The sequence below is a fragment of the Myodes glareolus genome, chromosome 1 (assembly GCF_982192425.1).
Source record: "Myodes glareolus chromosome 1, mMyoGla1.1, whole genome shotgun sequence".
Classification (NCBI taxonomy): Eukaryota; Metazoa; Chordata; class Mammalia; order Rodentia; family Cricetidae; genus Myodes; species Myodes glareolus.
Window position 1 is genome coordinate 64947778 of NC_142026.1, and position 19109 is coordinate 64966886.

Sequence of the window (19109 nt, forward strand, 5' to 3'; positions counted from 1 at the left end):
GCTCCAAAGCTACAAAGAAACCATGTCTCAAAAAAAATCAACACAAAAGAGAAAAAAAAACACAATCAACAATAGACAGGGCAATAAAATGCCAAGAAAGTCCAGCTATCATACGACAGTAGGACCTGAACATTCTCGTGCTGCTGAAGAGCAAGAAAATTGTTGCAAGGAGAGCAGATCTTTTGTTTTTCCCGCCAGGCTAGCTTACATCCGAAACAATCACACAGAAGCTGCATTCATTTAAACACTGCCTGGATCATTAGCTCTAACTTCTTATTTGCTAATTCTTACATCTTAATTTAACCCATTTCTGTTAATCTGTGTATTGCCACATGATTGTGGCTTACTGGCAAGATTCTAACCAGCGTCCATCTCAGGCAGGAGACCCATGGCACCTGCCACTATTCCCTTTTCCCAGCATTCAGTTCTGTCTACTCTGTCTACCTAAGTTCTGTCCCATCAACTAGGCCAAAGCAGTTTCTTTTTTGTTTTGTTTTGTTTTTTGTTTTTTTGAGACAGGGTCTCTCTGTAGCTTTGGGGCCTGTCCTGGAACTAGCTCTTATAGACCAGGCTGGCCTCGAACTCACAGAGATCCACCCACTTCTGCCTCCCGAGTGCTGGGATTAAAGGCATGCGCCACCACCGCCCGGCTGCAGTTTCTTTATTCATCCAATGAAAGTAACACATAAACAGCATGAACTCCTACACCAGAAAATTACCTCAAAAATAACTTTATGAAGATGTTAGTGGTCCTTAAAAAGGAAATGAAAAAGTCCCTTAAAGAAATTGAGGGTAATAATAAAAATCCCGAAAAAAAAAACAAAACAAAGCAAACAAACAAACAAAAAAAGAAACGGAGGAAAAGACAACAAAAATTAGCAGAACTCAATCACTCCCATAAAGAATATCAATAAACCAAGAACAAACTAACAAACGTGGTAGAAACTATCCAGGTCCTGAAAATTGAAATAAAAGCAATAGAGAAAGCACAAACTGAGGGAATTTTGGAAATAGAAAATCTGGGTAAGTGAGCAGGAACTATAGAAGTATGCATCATAATAGAACACAAGAGATGGAAGAGAGAAATGCAGGCATTGCAGACATAAAAAAAAGAGCTTCACTGATCAAAGTAAATCTTAAACTCAAGAAAACTAAGAGCAAACATCCAGGATGCCTGTGATACCACGGAAAGGCCAAATCTAATAATACTAGCTTTAGAAGAAGGAGAAGAATCCCATATCAAAAATTCAGAAAATATATTTAACAAAAACATGAAGAAAAATTTTCCTGACTGAAAAAAGGCATTACTAGTAAAGGCACAAGAACCTTACAGAACACCAAATAGATTGGACAGGAAAATAAAATCACTGAATCACATTGTAATCAAAACACTAAACAATATAAAAAAGAAAGAATACCAAAAGAAAAGTACTATTAAAAACGGCAAGGTAAAAAGGCTGAGTAACGTATGAAGGCCTGGACTGATGTTTTGCAGACTTTAAAAGAATGGTTTCCAGTCCAGAATAGTAAAACCAGCAAAACTTTCAATTACCATAAATGGAGAAAACAAGATATTTCATGAAAGAAATTGAATTTAAAAAATATCTAACAACAAATCCAGTCATAAAGACATACTAGAGAAAAAAACTCTACCCCAAGGAAGTTAACTACCTTTACAAAAACATAGATGGCAATCTCCCATCAGCAAAATCCAAAGAAGGGAAACACACCACACACACACACACACACACACACACACACACACACACACACACACACACACACAGAGAGAGAGAGAGAGAGAGAGAGAGAGAGAGAGAGAGAGAGACACTACCGCTACAAATAAGAAAATAATATGAAGGAACAGTTAGTGGTAATTAATACTTCTCAATATCAGTAGATTCAATTTGTCAATACAAAGACACAGGTTAACAGAACAAATGTGAAAACAGAACCACCGTTCTGTTGCATACAAGAAACACACCTCAACATCAAAGATAGACATTACATCAGTGAAAATGGTTGTGAAAAATTTTCTGATCAACTGGAACTCACTATCAAGCTGGTGTAGTCATCCTAATATCTAACAAAATAGACTTCTAAGCAAAATTAACCAAAAGAGATAGAGAAGGACATTTCATGCTCATCAAAGGGAAAAATCTGTCAAGACAAAGGCTCAATTTTATACATTTATGTCCCCAATGCAAGGGAATTCACCTTCGTAAAAGAAACATTATTGGGACTTAGTGGGAGACTTCAACATCACACTTTTACCTATGAACAGATTGTTCAGACAGAGAATAAAGAGAGAATTAAGGAAAGTAGCAGATGTTATAGTGCAAATGGACCTAAGAGATATCTATCAAACATTTCACCCAAACACAAAAGAATATGCCCTCTCTCAGCACATAATAGAACCTTCTTCAAAGAAGACTGTATCCTTGGTCTCCAAAGAAACTTGAAACAATCCCCTGAATATTATCAGACCACCTTGTATTAAAGCTGGTTTTCACCAACAGAAACAACAGAAAGCTTACAAAGTCATGGAAACTGAACAGTTCTCTACTGAATTACCGCTGAGTCAAGGAAGAAACAAAGAAAGAAATTAAAGACTTTCTAGAATTCAATGAAGATGAATGCAGAACAGACCCAAAATTGTGGGACACAGTGAAAGTGGTGCTAAGAGAAAAGTTCACAGCACTAAGTGTTTTCATAAAGGAATTATATAGGCCGCATACTAGTGACTTAACAGTAGACCTGCTAGCTCTAGAACAAAAAGAAGCAACACACCCAAAAGGGGTAGACAACAGCAGAAAAATAATCAAATTGAGGGCTGATATCAATTCAATAGAAACAAAGAAAAGTATAAAAACTAATGAAATAAAGATTTAGTTTTTTTGAGAAAATCAACAAGATAGACAAAAATCTTATAAAAATCAACTAATAGGCAGAGAAAGAGTATCCAAATTAACAAAATCAGAAGTGAAAAGGTGTATATAATAACAGACACTGAGGAAACAGGAAGAACTGTTAGGGAACACTTCAAAAACCTAGAAGTAGTATTGGTGAAAAAGAGTTTATCTCACTTTATGGGTTCCCTTTTCACTTGTTTGATTCTCTTTTTTTAATGTATAGAATCTTTTTTTCCCTATGTCCCATTTGTCAATTGTTTTCTTGTTTCCTGAGAAAATGGAGTACTATTTATAAAGTCCTTTTCTACACTTGTATCATGTAGAGCACTGCCTAATTTTTCCTCTAGTACTTTCAGCATTTCATATTTCATATTGGGGTCCATGACCCATTTGGAGTCAGCTTTTGTGCAGAGTGGTAGATACTGGTCTACATTTCTTCTACATGTGAGCATTTGGTTTCCTCAGCAGCACTTGTTAATGACGCTGTCTCTTCTGCAGAGCATATTTTTTTAGTATCGCTGTCAAATATCAGATATATGTAATTATGTGCAGTAATGTTGGTGTCTTCTATTTTGTTCCTCTAGTCTATATGTCTCTTTTTGTGTCAGTACCATGATGTTTTCATTGTGACTGTTGTTTTTAGAAAAATTTCAAGCTTTCAATTTTACCAATAAAGACCCAGGAGCCAGATGCTGCAGTAAAAACCTGCTAGCTCAAAGAGGCAGAGAAAGTACACCGTTGTTATTTCTCCAATGTCTAATGTTGAAGACCAGACTCAACATTAATCCTGTTTACAGTATCCACAGAGAAAGCTCTTGAAGGAAAAGTGTGTGCTGGAGCTGAGGGACCACACCTAGAAACAGGTTTGTCAGTCAATATTGCAACCTCAGATTTCACAGTGTTATTAAATATCCTGCAATATTTCCCTCTTTTCATCTAAATTAGAAGGAAAGGATTTAATTCTGACACAATAAAACTACAATAATGAAGATATTTCTACCAAGCTTTCCACAACATGCTGCTTGTGTGTATTTGGCATTCTTATGATTATGTATTTTGAACTGAAAGTTCTGTAAAATGTTCAAATCAGTATAAATGGAGGGAACACCATTTCCTGGCACCCAGACCTAAATAATCCCACAGAAGCTATATTAATTACAACACTGTTTAGCCAACAGATTATATGTATTCCTGCCGAGCTCTTATATCTTAGCTAACTCATTTCTATTAATTTGTGCATTGTCAATTTAGAAATTGACAATTTAGACAATTTGAGATTTAGAAAACAAATTCAAACTGTTGTGACCATTTGAATTTACTGAGAACATTTAAATCCATTAACTGTGATTTTTAACACCAAACAACAAAAATATCCTTTTTACTTAAGAAGAAAACTCAAAATCTGATGTCCAAGATGGCTTGGGCCACAAGGAAATTTAGCCTAAAATTCTAATATGTAGTTAAGACATAGAGTTTAAGAAACCAATTTTTCATTTCATACCAGTAAGACAAGTGTGCCTTTGGCAGATTATCACTTATTTCAAGTTATTAGTTTGATTTTTTCATGCCTGATCGTATGAAAGGTATGTTTCATTATTATAATGTGCTTTTGACTGAATGACCAAACTGTCTTGCGTTTCCTTATTCAGGATGCCTCCCAGGTTCAAATCTAATCTTTATCAATCTTGATGGTATCTGCAGATTTTTCTTTTCCTGTAGAAACAAAGGCAAAACATACAGTGTAAGACATATCATGGTTTCCAATATGAAACCAACACATCTTTAAAATATTCAGGCTGATTCAACTCAATAAGAAATTTTCTACTATCCAATGTCTCTCCTCAGCTGTTCCTTTCTCATTAGCCTTTAAAATGTAAAGGTAATAAAATACTGTTTAATCTATCTCTGAGGGTCTTTGTCACCCCTTTCTGTTTAGTACGCATTTCTTCTAAAGTGTGGTTAGATCTTTCTAAAACTGCTTGTCCTGTATGATTGTGGCATATGCCTGTAAGGTGCTTTATGTTAAAATACGCAAAATACTTGTTTCAGTTAACTAGAGACATAGGCTGAAGCCTTTCAGTCTTCATGTGTACAGGTATTTCCATAAAGGCAATGAATCCTAAAAAAGTGTGAAATTACAGAATCAACCATCACAGAACTTAAAGCAATTGCCCAGAGAAATCCTGAATATATATATCTATAATATGGTGCACATATTTTAATTTTCTAAACTCTGAAAAATGAAACATATCCACTTACCAAATTTTATTTCTTTGAATGCCCTTTGAGTTACTTCCTCTATGTGGTGTAGATTGGTCCTATTAAAACAAGAAGGTCATTTCCTTATAATTTCCTTGGCTTGTTGCCAAGTGATAGAAAAATCTTTTTTCAAACCATTTACGTTAACATGGAATTTCTAATTAAATTCTGAGGCATCTATTAACATTCCCTATTAATAGTTGAACAATTTCATCATTGCCTTGCACTAGAGGCCCTGATAAATCCATATGGGTTCTGATAAGTATTATTCTATTTTTGATTACTTGTTATAGATGAATAAATACTAAAGTTATTCTGAACCATTCATAATCAGTCCAGTGGTTCTAACAGGTAATCATAATCAGAAGAACAATTTAAATAGGCCTATTACTCCCAAGGAAATAGAAGCAATGATTAAAAGTCTCCCAAACAAGAAGCCCAGGGTCAGATGATTTTAGCACAGAATTCTACCAGACTTTCAATGAAGAGTTAATACCAATACTCCTCAAATTATTCCACAAAATATAAACAGATAAAACATTTCCAAATTCTTTTTATGAGGCCACAGTCACTTTAATACCCAAACCACACAGAACCTCAACAAAGAAAGAGGATTACAGATCAGTTTCCTTCTGGAAGTTAGATGCAACAATACTCATTAAAAACTTACAAACAGAATCCAGGTACACATCAGAAAGATGATCCACCATGATGTTGTGGTTTCATCCCAGAGAAACTGGGTTGGCTCATCCTATGAAAATCTGTCAGTGTTACCCACCATATAAATAAACTGAAAGAAAAAGAATCCACTGGATCATCTCATTTGATGCTGGAAAAAAAAACCTTTGAAAAAATCCAACACTCCTTCATGATAAATGTCTTTTAGAGAACAGAGATACAAGGGACATATCTAAACATAATAAAGGCACTCTACAGCAAAACAATAGCCAACATCACACTAAATGGGGAAAACCTAAAGCAATTTCACTAAATCAGGAACAAGGCTATCCCTTTCACAAAATTTTTCAAGAGAGTTTTTGCAAGTTTTAGCTAGAGCAACAAGAAAATTGAATGAGATCAATGGGTTATAAACTATAAAGGAATAATTCAAAGTGTCACTGTTGGCAGATGATAAGATTATATACATAACCAAGCCCAGATATTTTACAAGGGAACCCTGAGAGATGATAAAAACCTACAGTGATGACTGGTTAAAAGTAACTCAAAAATAAGTAGTCCTCCAATACACAAATGATAAATTGGCTGCGAAAAAAATCAGGGCTAAAACACCCTTCACGATGTCCACAAATAATAGAAATTATCTTATTGTAAGTCTAACTAAGTACAGTGGATTGAAAGGAAATGTCTCCTAAAGGGAGTGGCAATATTAGGAAGTGTGGCTTTACGGAAGTAGGTGTAACCTTTTTGGAGGAAGTGTGTCACTGTGGGGACAGGCTTTGAAATATTTTTTGGTCAAGATTTGCTTCTGTGACAGACAAATCATTTCCTGTTGCCTAGAAGATGCAGGAGTCTCAGATACTTCTCAAGTACCATACATGTCTGCACGTTGCCATGCTCTACTCCAAGAAGACAATGTAACAAACTTCTGAAACTGTGAGTCATACCAATTAAATATGTTTCTTTATAAGAGTAGATGTTGTCATGGTTTCTCTTCACAGAAATAGAGACCCTAAGACACAAAGCAAGTGAAAGACCTTTATGACAAGAACTTCAAGTCTTTGAAGAAAGAAATTGGAGAAGATATCATAAGATGGAGATATTTCCCAGTAGAATTAACATAGTGAAGTAGTCATCTTGCAAAAAACAAATCACAGATTCAATGCAATTGCCATCAAAATTCTAACACCATCCTTTACAGAACTTCAAAGAACAATACTCAACTTCTTATGGAAAAACAAAACATGCAAGATAGCTAAAACAATTCTGTGCAATAATGGAATTTCTGGTGGCATCATCATCCCTAATTTCAAGCTCTGTTATAGAACTATAGTAATAAAAATTATATTTTCTTGTAAAATAACAGACAGGTGTCTCAGTGGAAAGGAGGGAGGGGAAAATGCAATCACGATGCAAAAATAAACAAATAAAACAGTAACAACAGAAAAGAAAACAGTCTCAACCAAATCAGGATGTACATTTCTTTGAATGATTGTCTTAATTGACATAGGAGGGGCCAGGCCACTGTGGGCAGCATGATTTCTATGCAGATGGTGTTTGGTTGTTAGAAAGCTAGCTAAGTATAGGTCAGAGTGTGAGCCTGCAAATGAGGCAGCAAGCAGCATGTTTTCTGCCTTGAATTCCTTCAGTGCTGCAATATAGCACAGTACCAGAAAGGTAATGGACTCTAGACTCCCTTCTAAACTGCTCTTTTTCAGTTTTTTTTTTATCACAACAAGAGAAAGAAGCATAGAGCACAGTATAGGGGAGGCACATCTATTTGATTCAATGTGATTTATACTCAAGAGCAAACCCCTGAACACTCTCTGGGCAAAGAGAAGGCAAGATTGAGACACCAGTGACTGGTCTGAAAGTGCCTGTACAGTCTATTATATTAGTGTCTCCTGTTTTTTTTTGTTTTTTGTTTTTTGTTTTTTGTTTTTTGTTTTTTGTTTTTTGTTTTTCCAGACAGGATTCTTCTGTGTAGCCCCAGATATTCTGGAACTTGCTCAATAGACCAGGCTGATCTGCATCTAAGAGATCCACTTGCCTTTGCCTCATGAGTGCTTGGATTAATGGCATTCAGCCCCATGCCCAGTTGTGTTTTGTCCTTTTACTCTCAAGAGAAATGTCCTAGGACTTTCCTTCAAAATTTCCTGGGCACAGGCTTTTCCTGAGAATGTCCATACTCTGGATTCACACTACTTCCAACTTTAGTCCAGGGCTTTCTAGGACAAATCTAGAACCCTGTTTAAACCCATCCTACATAAGAAGGAATTAGGAGTCCTGAAGAACATAGTAATTAGAACGACCATTCTTGAATGCCGCCTGGGAATTTCTCATTTGGGTTCTTGACCATGCTTCCTGTTAGCATTGAACATGAGACTTCCGTTCTTCTAGTGATCACCAGCATCTGCTCAATGCTATGAAAATTATTTCCCTGAGCCACGGCCTAGGAGACCGATTTCCATCTCAGTCTCTACTCACCTTAAGCTCCGTCTCTAAAATGTACTCTAACCTACTGGCTTCTTCCTTTGTCTGAGAACACCTTTCTGCATGGGAACCAGGAAGGTCTCCTCCCTCCTGTCGTTTCTTAAAAGAAGACATCATTCCCACTAGGAATCATTTAACAAAGGGTAAAGGTGACCCGGAAGGTCAGAAAGAACTTGTGAGTAACCAAAGCATAATGCTACAATGTTGTCTTGAAAGCCTCCTTAGGAAGAAGAAGCCCACAGTTCTTTCAATTTTAAGGACACACAGGTCACCTCTTTCCCAAGACTGAGCACATGAAACTTCTCACACAACTTCTCCTGGGCCTCTTTCCTGGATCACTAATTTGACTGGTGACATCACTTTTAAAGCAGTGATCTTCATCCCTAGTCATCACTCAGCTGGTCTTTTTCCAGCCCTCAGGGATATTTCTGTCCCTTTTCTGCAGGGATAAAGTAAAAAAAAAGTGAGGGATAGACTGAGTGCTCAGCTGGGTCTATGTGTCACAAGGACACAAGCATGGTGGATGCTCCTTCCTTTGTGCAAAATCAGAGCAGATGTCAGCCCCATGATAAGCCATTGTTCCTGAGGTCATGGGGATGCTTATCAGCCTTGCTGCAGAAATTATTGCTGGTTGAGAAACATAAAAGGAAGTTGAGAGGGATGCAGGGCACCATTGAGATTGGAAGGGATTGAACAGTACCTCGGACTGAAACCCCATCACTCACAGCCAATTGGATTCTGAGAAGTGCTCCCAACTGAGAAGAATCTCAGTCCAGAAGGAGGAAGAACAGCAGAGCCTGAGTTCTGTGTTGGAGCTGAGGCTCTTTTCCTCTGAGGGAGGACAGCAAGGGAGAAGATTGATGGAGTTCTCTGTGCTTCTCTGCAAGGGGTGTACCCCCTGGCAGAGGCTTCTGCTCACAGGTAAGGGTACCTACTCTATGACTTTGTGAGGAGGGGGACTCAGAGGCAGGCTGGAGTTTCCTAAAGAGGAGGACACGATCTTGGGAGGAGACTCAAGGTTTCTGTCTGCAACTTTGGTGCATAAGGTACAGTAAGGGACAGAGGCTCAGCATCCTGAAGCTCTCAGAGAACAGGAGGTGATGATGGTAAGAGAAGAGCCTCAAACACTCCATATTCACAGTGAATTTCATTGGCTACAGTGTTCTGAAGACATGTTCCAACTGTGACAGCATGACCTTTCAAATAGAAATCAAACATGGAAGGGTTAGCAAGATGTTTCAGTGTGGGAGGATGCGATAACCTAAAATCGGTCCTCAACTCCCAGGCAGTAGACGGAGAGAACAGACTCCTGCAGGATCTACTCTGCCCTCCACATAGGTGCTGTGGCATGCACCTACATATATACACCTTGACACATGTGCCCCACACAAATTTGTGGCATACATCTTCATATGTACACAAGAAGACACCAGCCTTCACAAATACACACACAAATTAGCAGAAAAATATCTAAAAGTATTTTTTCACACTTAAACTTAATTATTGTCCTAAGTTCCAAGCCTAGGAACTATGAAGAAAAATCGCAGAATGCACATTCTTCTTTCCTTCTTTCCTTTTTTCTGTAGCCCACTGTGTCTGAATCTTTTCCAGGAACTGAACTTTCCAAAAAAGATCAGACTAATCCTGCCCTTAAAAGTTCCTGTTTCTGCTGCTTGATGGTGGCTCAGGCCTTTAATCTCAGCACTAGGGAGGAAGAGGCAGGTGATCTCTGATACTTCAAGGCCAGCCTGGTCTACAGAGCAAGTTCTAGGACAATCAAGGCTTCATGGAGAAACCCTGTCTCAAAAAACAAAACCAAAATTAAAACCTAAAGACAAACAAAAAGTCCTGGTTCCAGTGGACTTGATGTCAGTAAACCCTAAAGTCGAAGCCACAGGTTGAAGAAAATCACAAAGGGAACAGAGAGTAAAACAGAAAGTGCGGACTCTCCAGAGGAGGAGTTCAAAGAGGTAGTGATCCTTACACATATACTCTATGTAAGGATGGATAAAGGAAACCGAGTCAGGGAACCAGACAGACACCTGAGCAGAGAAATCCTAAGAGGAAATGACACACTCAGACACTCTGAGCGAATACAAGCCATGGTGCTCATGTTGGCAAAGGAGGGTGGGCACAACCTGTGCACACAGCAAAACTGAGTGATGACTACACCCATTTAATATTGGTGTTTTTTCTCAATTCCCTTCTAGCCTTCCTTTTAACCTTCTGGCACCTGTCCACCACTGCCCATGAGACCACTGTATCAGTGCCACCCATAGTGTCTGAAGGAGATAATGTTCTGTTCCTTGTACACAATCTGCCCGAGGAAATTGAATCCTTAGCCTGGTTCAAAGGGCTAGGAGATGCGGCAGAAGAAATTGCAGCATATACACTGCACAGCGGTTTAAGTAGGCCAGGTCCTGTGCACAGCAGTAGAGAGACAATATATCACAATGGATCCATGCTGTTTGAGAAGGTCAACCTGAAGGACACAGAATTTTATACCCTACGAACCTATAATAGAAGTGGAAAAATCGTATCAACAGCAAACGTGTACCTCAACGTGTATGGTAAGTGATTCATTGTGAATCTGTGAGGTGGTTGAGGTTCCTTTCACTGGGCACACACAGGAGAGTGGTCTGTGCCTAACTTCCCTGTGCATTGTGCCACCGTGTTGCAATTTCACCATTTAGTGCAGGACACACAAGGTGTAGAATAATGGTAATAGATCAGAATCCTTCATTTGACTTCACCTTGCACACAGGTAGGTGTGTGATGGGTAGTTCATCTAAGGAAATCAATCTCTGTCTAAACTCTAGGAGTTCTTACCAGGAATGTTTCCTTGAGAAAGACTCTGAGGGGATCAACATTGTGCATGGCTGAAGGAAAAATGGAATCCTGACAGAGATGTGAGCTCCAGTATGCCCTGTCTCAAGATCTCTGTCCCAGACTCCACTCCATATGTCCATTAGAAAGAAGCATTTGATAAGTAGTGTTGGATTTTGACTTTCTGGTGGCAGGGAAGAATGCTCCCTAGTAGTCAGAGTTTTGTGATGGTGTGGGATTAGACTGTGCACTGTTCTGAGAGCCTTGGTTGTACTACTGTGCTCCATCCCTTGGCCATCTTCTTCAGAGAGTCAGCAGGAGAGCATAGCTCAACAGGTGTCCAGGCCATTAACTACTGTCCTCTTGGGCACATGGGGTTTTACATGAAAGTCATGGTGCCCAATTAGAGGGACTAAGGACACGGGTTCTCCTGACAAATGCTTGTTCCCCGAGTCCCATTTGAAGAATTCTCTCCTTCAGGCAAATGACTATTGGATATGCTGGTCTGACAGCTTCCCAGAGGAGAGCTGTAGTTCCTTTGGAGATCACCAGGGGTGTCATCAGGACACACAATGAACTGCCAGAAAGGTATTTGCATGAACCAGGAACTATCCTTGTAGCCTGGTTCCACCCCCTCTTTTTTCTTTGCAGATCTAAAAATCATGGTCTCAGAATTCTCGTAACAGCTGATAAATGTGTCTACTACCCTTTCAGGAGATCATGTTCTGTTTCCCGCTATTTATGTGTTCCCTTTGGGAAATATATGATATCCTAGGGGAATCAGCTAAACAGTGTTCCAAGGTATCTCAGAAAGGCTATGGAGCATGTGGGCAGACCTGTTACACAGCTCAGCAAACAGAGGAAGTAGGATCATGGTCCTGAACATCTTGCACATGATAAAGAATCTCAAAGCCCTTTTCCGGGAAACAAGTCACTTCCTCTCACACTTCCTTAGATCACTCAAGATCTAAGACTCATGACACATCCTGAGCCTTTGATCGCATTCAGAATCCAGTCTGACTGTGACTCTAGGGGGAGTATATTTATTCTTTTTCACACACATCACTCACCTGGTCCCTTTGGAGCCTCAAAGTCAGTTTTGTCACCTTCCTGGTGGGAGCAAATTCCATGTTTCCAGAGCACTGAATACACAAAGAAGACTGGGCACCCAGCTGGGCTTCTTTGTTACACAGTTGTGCAGATTTTCCCTTTTTGATGCTGGCAAGCACAGCAGAGCATAGTTCCAGGGTCAGCTGTTACTGGCTCAAGTCACAGGCATGATCATTACCCTGTATTCTAACTCTGTATTCTAGATGACATAAACATAAGGAGGGAGTGACAAAGGAGCAAGAAGCAGTACTGAAAGTGGAGAGGCAGAGCAGTGTTTTGAACACAGACCCACCCTCATTATACTCTGGGAGGTGCTCCATCTTGGGGTTAGGGCTCAGCTCATAAGCGGGAAGGGCAGCAGAGTTCGTGAGCTGTGCTGGAGCAGACACCTCAGAGGAATGAGAGGTCAGCCTAGGCAGACAATAGAGGCCCCTTTCCGTACTCCTCAGCAAAGGGTGCACCACATCTCAGGGGCTTCTACTCACAGGTGAGGAGACAGTGTGTGAGGGGAGAGAACTGACACGCTGTTTGTAGTCTCCTGAGTGGCACAAAGACATGAGAGAAGTCTCTGTGTTTGTAGGGGAGAACATGTAGAGTGGGAGAGAAGCTCAGAACTTGGATTCTCTCCTTGAATACTAAACTGTAAGGGTTGGGGAGACATTGTTTTTGCCCAAAATATGTAAACATAACCACAGTGTTCTAGAGATAGACTGATTCCCTCAGCTTGATGGCCCAAATTAAAAATAAATTAAGCTGGTGTGGATCAGTGACATGGTCCAAAGATACAGGCATTTGATTCCTTGTCTGCCATGTGGAGACCAATGAACTGAAGTCTTCTGACCTCCATGTAAGTACTGTGTCTGCACGCCCCCACAACACACACTAGACCAGCCTTTCCACTACTCACATACAATTATAATATGGCAACAAGGGCAAAGATCAAAACAAATTGGATGATCTAGTACTCTATCCATAAATCTAAGTTTCTTAAATAAGTCCATGGGCATAAAGCGTTCTCATACAACATTTATTCCTTCAGTCTCCCCATGTATCCGAGTTTCTTCTAGGCATCATTTAAAAAAATACAAGACAATTTGTGGTTCTTATTACATCACAGTTTGAGTGGACTTGAAGTAAACAAAGCTAGAAGGAGAATTCAGGTATTAGCTGCAACCCCAGCAGGAACAGAACAACAGCAAAGTTCGAGAGTGAAGACACAGGATCTGAAGGGGAAGAGGCTGGGCAGGCATCACCCCAACACCATTGGGGTAATTGGGGTCAATGTGAACAGGGATCTGATCCAGTAAGACACAGCCATACTGACAACTGAAGACAGAGATCCACATAGTGTAAATGACAAGTGTGGGGACACAGAATTTAAGGGCATGTGCAGATTTCTACCAAGGAGGACAGGGAGAAACTCATCCAGAAACCTAGGCTGAGCAATGGACACAGCTTCTCAGGACACAGGATGTCATGTTAGGCAAATAGAAAAGACCCAACTTAGCTGGACTTCTCTCTTACCTTCTAGCTTTCCTTTGGAAGTGTGGGTGCCTTGCTCCCTCTGCCCAGACCACTGTTGAATCATTGCCATCCAGCATTGCTGAAGGGGGAAGTGCTCTTCTACTTGTACACAATCTCCCGGAGAATATTTTAGAGTTTCTCTGGTATAAAGGAGAGGTTGACTCCAAGAACCTTTTGGCTATGCAACCTATACCAGCCAGGAAACCAACTGTGTGGGGGCCTGCATACAGTGGCAGAGAGACATTGCACAGTGATGGATCCCTGCTGCTTCGTGATGTCACTGAGAAAGACCATGGATTGTACACACTCCGAATTCTGAGAACAGATATGGGAATTGAAGAAGCACAAGTGAAACTCCAGGTGGACAGTAAGTGATTCTCTGTGATTGTTCAGTGCTGGGTGGGGCTTAGACACACAGGACTGCCGTGACTGGCTCAGTCTCCCTTCCCTCTGCACTGTGTCCCCGAGGTGGAAGTTTGAGCACTTAGTGCAGGACACATTGTTAGAGACAATGGCCATAGAGCAGCTTCCATCTTCCATTTGCATCAAAGTATAACTTGATGGAAATTAACTCAGCCTAACACAGCAGAGTCAGCCTAGTCTATTGGGGTTCTAGACCAGGGAGAACTGCATACTTTCATCTTTTCAAGGCTTGACTAAAAATGTGACTCAGGGAATCATCTTCACTGCAACACTCTTACATCCTCTCTAAGCTGATAGGGGGCATGGTTTTAGAACATCCATGTTGAGTGTCCTAAACGAAATTCAGGAACTGGTACAGAGACCATGGAGAAGTGCTTCCTATGGACCAGCCCTTCATGCTTGCACAACCTGCTCTCTTTTATTACCCAGAATTTTGTTCCCAATACTTGAACTGACTGCATTGGTCAGAATCCTTTCGCATTCATCCCCAGTTTTTAAAAATGTGCTATAATTTTGCCCACAGGCCAACCAGGTGATTGTATTTTCTATTGAAGTCTTGTCTTCCAAAATGATTATAACTTGTGTCAAACTGACATAAAACCAGCCAGCCTAGTACCCAAGCCTTTAAAAGAGCTGAGACTGACTTGAAGATCAGACTATTCCCAGTCCCCACACAACCCCAGATCCAAGAGTCACTTGATAGTTCAACAAGAACATCTATTAGGTGAAGTCAGGAGTTGAGTGTTGTCTCAAAGGAAACTGAGGGAAAAACATAGACATTGCAAGTTCCAGACCTGTTGAGCTCAGGGAAAGCATCATCTCAAACCTTCCTGTGCACGAGTGTGTGCAGTATCTGCCTGAGGGTAGTGAAGTAGAAGCCAAGTAGACACCCAAGGGGACAGGTCTATGCAGAGGAAATGACACTTTCAGGGGCACTGTTGGGAAGGAGGGGTTTTGAAAGGTCAGGAAAGGTCATGTTTTTGGCCTTCATTACATGGGATAGATCCTCACATACCTGCAATGCTAGGCTGAGTGATGAATTATCTGCTGAGTCTGGATGGAGGTCATCATCTTTTCACCAAGCACAATGATCCCTATGTGATGTTTTTTTTTTCTCTTTTCCCTCCCAGGTTCCCATTCTCTGTTCTGTGACACTCTTACTTCTTCCCAGCTCATGATCCAAGCAGAGCCTCGGTATGTTTCTGAAGGTGAAGACGTACTTCTCCAAGTTCACAATCTTCCAGAAGATGTGCAAGCCTTTTCCTGGCACAAATCAAAGGATGGGAGCCCAATTTTTAAACTCAACAGAGCCATGCCTTCCATCTCCTGGGACGTTGCACAGAGAACAAAAGGGATGGCATTCCAAAATGGATCTCTGTTGCTCCAGGACATCACTGAAAAAGATGCAGGAATGTACACACTAGAAGTTTTAAACAAAAATTTCAAAATTGAAAAAGCATATGTGAAATTCTATGTAAAGAGTAAGTGACTCTATGGTCTCTAACTCCTGGGTGTGGTTCATCCTATTTCATACACTAACCTGTCAGGATTTGGCTGTGCCTGCTCTGCTCCCCCTGCATTGTGTGCACCCACTGGGTTTTGTGTTTCTACTGCAAGGCACACATTGGGTAGACAAACTATAGATCAGAACTACTCTCCTGTCTTTACCTGAAGAGAGAAGGACCTGTGCTGGGAAAACTCAGCCCCAGGATGTCATCCTCAGTGCAGACATTGGGAGTTTGCACCATGCACATGTATCCAGAAGAGTGTGGGAGTCAGACAGTCCCTGGTTGATGAATCTCATGGAGTCTTCACAGAGATCATCAGGAATCTCTAACTCCAAAACATTGCCCCTGGCATAAATCAAGATCACACTGGGGAAATTTTTTAACTGTTTGTTTAGATTTTCGGTTAGAACTGACAGGAACAAGGCTTTACTGACAGTTCAAGTCATGGAACTGACTGTCTCTTGGAGTATAGAATCAGCTGTGTACTGCCATGACAGCTGGGTAAGATAGATCACCTTTGCATCTCCTTCTTTTAATGCTGAGTGGACAGGGGTTTGGGCAATTAGCCTATTGCTCTGGTGAGAATTCACAGGAAGGTCAAGGCACTAAGGGAAGAAACAGGAGGCAGATAGTAACAGATGCTGCTGATGTGATCAGCTGCCCCAGCTCAAGGTCAAACCATTGCTCATAACTACTCTTCACTCTTAGACACAGCAATGATCATTCACTATGTGTCCTAATACATGGAAACTGAGACCTGGAAAACAGTGCCTGAATCAGAGTAACACAATCACTAACTGGCAGATACAAAACATGAAATATGTCTATAGTCACAGCTTCAAATTCTCTCCCCTGGAAGATTTATAAAGTATGAACTAAAGAGGGCCTGGTTGAACTCTCTGGATGACTGTCGTTCGGTATTCTCCTCTGTTTCTTTACAGAGCCTGTGACACAGCCCTTTGTGCGAATCACTGACACCACAGTCTCAGGAGGTACATCTGTGATCTTCACCTGCATTTCACCCAACACTGATGTCTCCGTCCGTTGGATCTTCAATAAGAAGACTCTGCAGCTCACAGAGAGGATGACTCTGTCCCCGACAAAGTGTGGACTCAGAATAGATCCTGTCAAGAGAGAGGATGCTGGAGAGTATCAGTGTGAGATCTCCAACCGCTTTGGTTTGAAGACCAGTCTTCCGGTCTCCTGGCCGTGATGAGTGAGTGACCTCTCCTCTCATCCCACAGTAGAATGTTGACATTTCTTTATCAGTAGGATATAAAATGGAGAATAGTTATGCGGTGAAAATGATTAGTTATTACTCAGGTACAGCCAGTTGGGAGACTCACCCCAATAATCTTGAGATACACATGTATATAACGGAAGACCTGAATTTAAAGTGAGGTTGTCTTAAAAGGAAAATAAAGTCATAAATATGGTAAACAAAATTTCAAATGTTGTAAGAGCTTAGGTTGTGGTTCAAATATATAGCGATCCCTCAGAATTCATAACAGCTGATTTCAGGAGCCCTCAAACTTTTGGAGGTTCTGAGTCTGCTGTGGAAATGGTGTATTGTTTACGTTGAGGAAAAACATACTCTCATATGTTCAGATACATTCTTTTTTAACTAATCCATGTAGGTCCAATGTTGACTGCACACCAGTCATCCATGTGAAATGAGGAAGAGCGACAGGAGGAGTGCATGCCCAGGTCTCACTGTGGACATGGCTGGTTTCTAAATAGCTTTGCTCCACAGTTTGTTTGATGCACAGATTTAAATTCCTTCACAGAAGGGCAGATCATACTGTTTTCATCATGATGGTGACATTCACACTGGGGCCGATCTCATTAGTGCTTTTCCTGTTAATACATATTTCTTCCATTTTTAAACCTCTTCTTATATATTCATCTCAACTACAGTTTCCCTCCCTCCACTCCTCCCTAAGACCTATTTCTTCTTTACCTCAGATCCATTCCTCTTCTGTTTCCCTTCAAAAAATGAACAAGAGTTCCAGGGGTATCTTTAGAACATGGCGCAGCATGTTATATTAGACTTGCCCCAATCTCTCAAATCAGAGCTGCAAGAGGCAACCCAGTAGGAAGATAAGGGTTCAAAGAGCAAGTAAAAATATTAGAGGTGCCCCCCCACTTCCACTGTCAGGAGTTCCAGAAGAATATCCATCTTCACTACAATAACTTAGATGCTGAGCCCAGGCTCAAACTCAAAGAAGGTCTGTGATTATCCCTGCATTCTCTGTGACCATCCGTTAGCCATGCTTAATTGTTTCAGTGTTCCATCTTTTCATGGTGTCCTTGACCTCTCTGGTTCCTAAAACCTATCCTTCCCCTCTACTCTGGGGTTCCTCTGGTGCCACCAAGTGGTTTGCTGTATGTATCTGCATCTGTTCTCATATGTTGCTGAATGATGCCTCTCGGGTGTCTTAGGCTGGACACTTGATCTAATAGTATAACAGAATATCATTAGTAATCATTTCATTGAAATGTCTTCACAGTGATGTTTGGTTCTAATCTGTGTTTCTGGGCTGTCCAGCCTCTGGTTCCTGTCCATCCAGGAAGTGTCAGGTTTGGGCTCCCTCTCATGGCATGGGCTTTAATTTAGATCAGTTATTTTTTTTTTTTTTTTTTTTGGCCAGTATCACAAGTTCTCTTCCACCACAACCCAAGTAAATCTTACAGAAAGGACGGATTGTGGCGGTTGAACATTTTGTGGCTGAATTGGAGTCTAGCTCAACTGCTTGAAGTCTTCTGTAGGCATAGAAGATGGCTGCTCCAGGCTATCTATCCCTCACTTCTAAGAGTCTTTACTAGGGTCACTCTTGTAGTTTTCAGGGAGTTTACACTGTAGTATGTTTCCACATTGCTCCCCAAATTCCCCACTATTCCAATTATTATTCCAAGTACTCTCTCCTTTTGTCCCACCTTCCCCCACCTGTTTCCTCCAGTTCCCCCACACACATGCCCCCATCCATCCATAAAATTTTTCTATTTCTTTTTCCAGGGAGACACATGGGTCCAACTTGAATTTCCCTTGCTTCTTAGCTTTGTTGTGCATGTGACAAACAGGACATTTGATTGTTTGTGCACAATATTAGCTTGCAGTAGTAGAGCTCAGATGTGTGTGTTTGTTCACCAGTTCCAGAAACTTGTGTAGAATCTTTAGGATTTTCCAAAAATAAGTTCATGTCATATGCAGGTCTATTTTATAGCCAAATAATTATCCAACTTTTATTTATTTGTGTTCCCTAATTGTTCTGGACATATAAGAGGGTATTAATCTTGTCAACTGCCAAAAGTGCCACATTCTTTCTTATGGATATGATATGAAGAAAAAAAATCTTGAGTCCCAATACCCAATAAA

At 40.6% G+C, this 19109-nt stretch overlaps 1 protein-coding gene across 1 annotated transcript; it reads left to right on the forward strand.

The window, feature by feature from the left end:
* The first annotated feature begins 9202 nt into the window (after positions 1-9202).
* LOC125399801 (pregnancy-specific glycoprotein 22-like) lies at positions 9203-16967 on the forward strand. Its single transcript, XM_085679626.1, has 5 exons — positions 9203-9263; positions 10553-10912; positions 13810-14169; positions 15356-15706; positions 16675-16967. The coding sequence occupies exons 1-5, from the start codon at positions 9203-9205 to the stop codon at positions 16944-16946; spliced, it is 1404 nt and encodes a 467-aa protein (XP_085535752.1). The 3' UTR covers positions 16947-16967.
* Positions 16968-19109: the final 2142 nt, after the last annotated feature.

Excerpts from the sequence above, each read along its gene's own strand:
- LOC125399801 (XM_085679626.1), top strand. The coding sequence starts at position 9,203 with ATGGAGTTCTCTGTGCTTCTCTGCAAGGGGTGTACCCCCTGGCAGAGG. Across the intron at positions 10,913-13,809 it reads CGTGTACCTCAACGTGTATG|CTTTCCTTTGGAAGTGTGGG; the intron begins GTAAGTGATTCA and ends CTTACCTTCTAG. Across the intron at positions 15,707-16,674 it reads TGTGAAATTCTATGTAAAGA|AGCCTGTGACACAGCCCTTT; the intron begins GTAAGTGACTCT and ends GTTTCTTTACAG.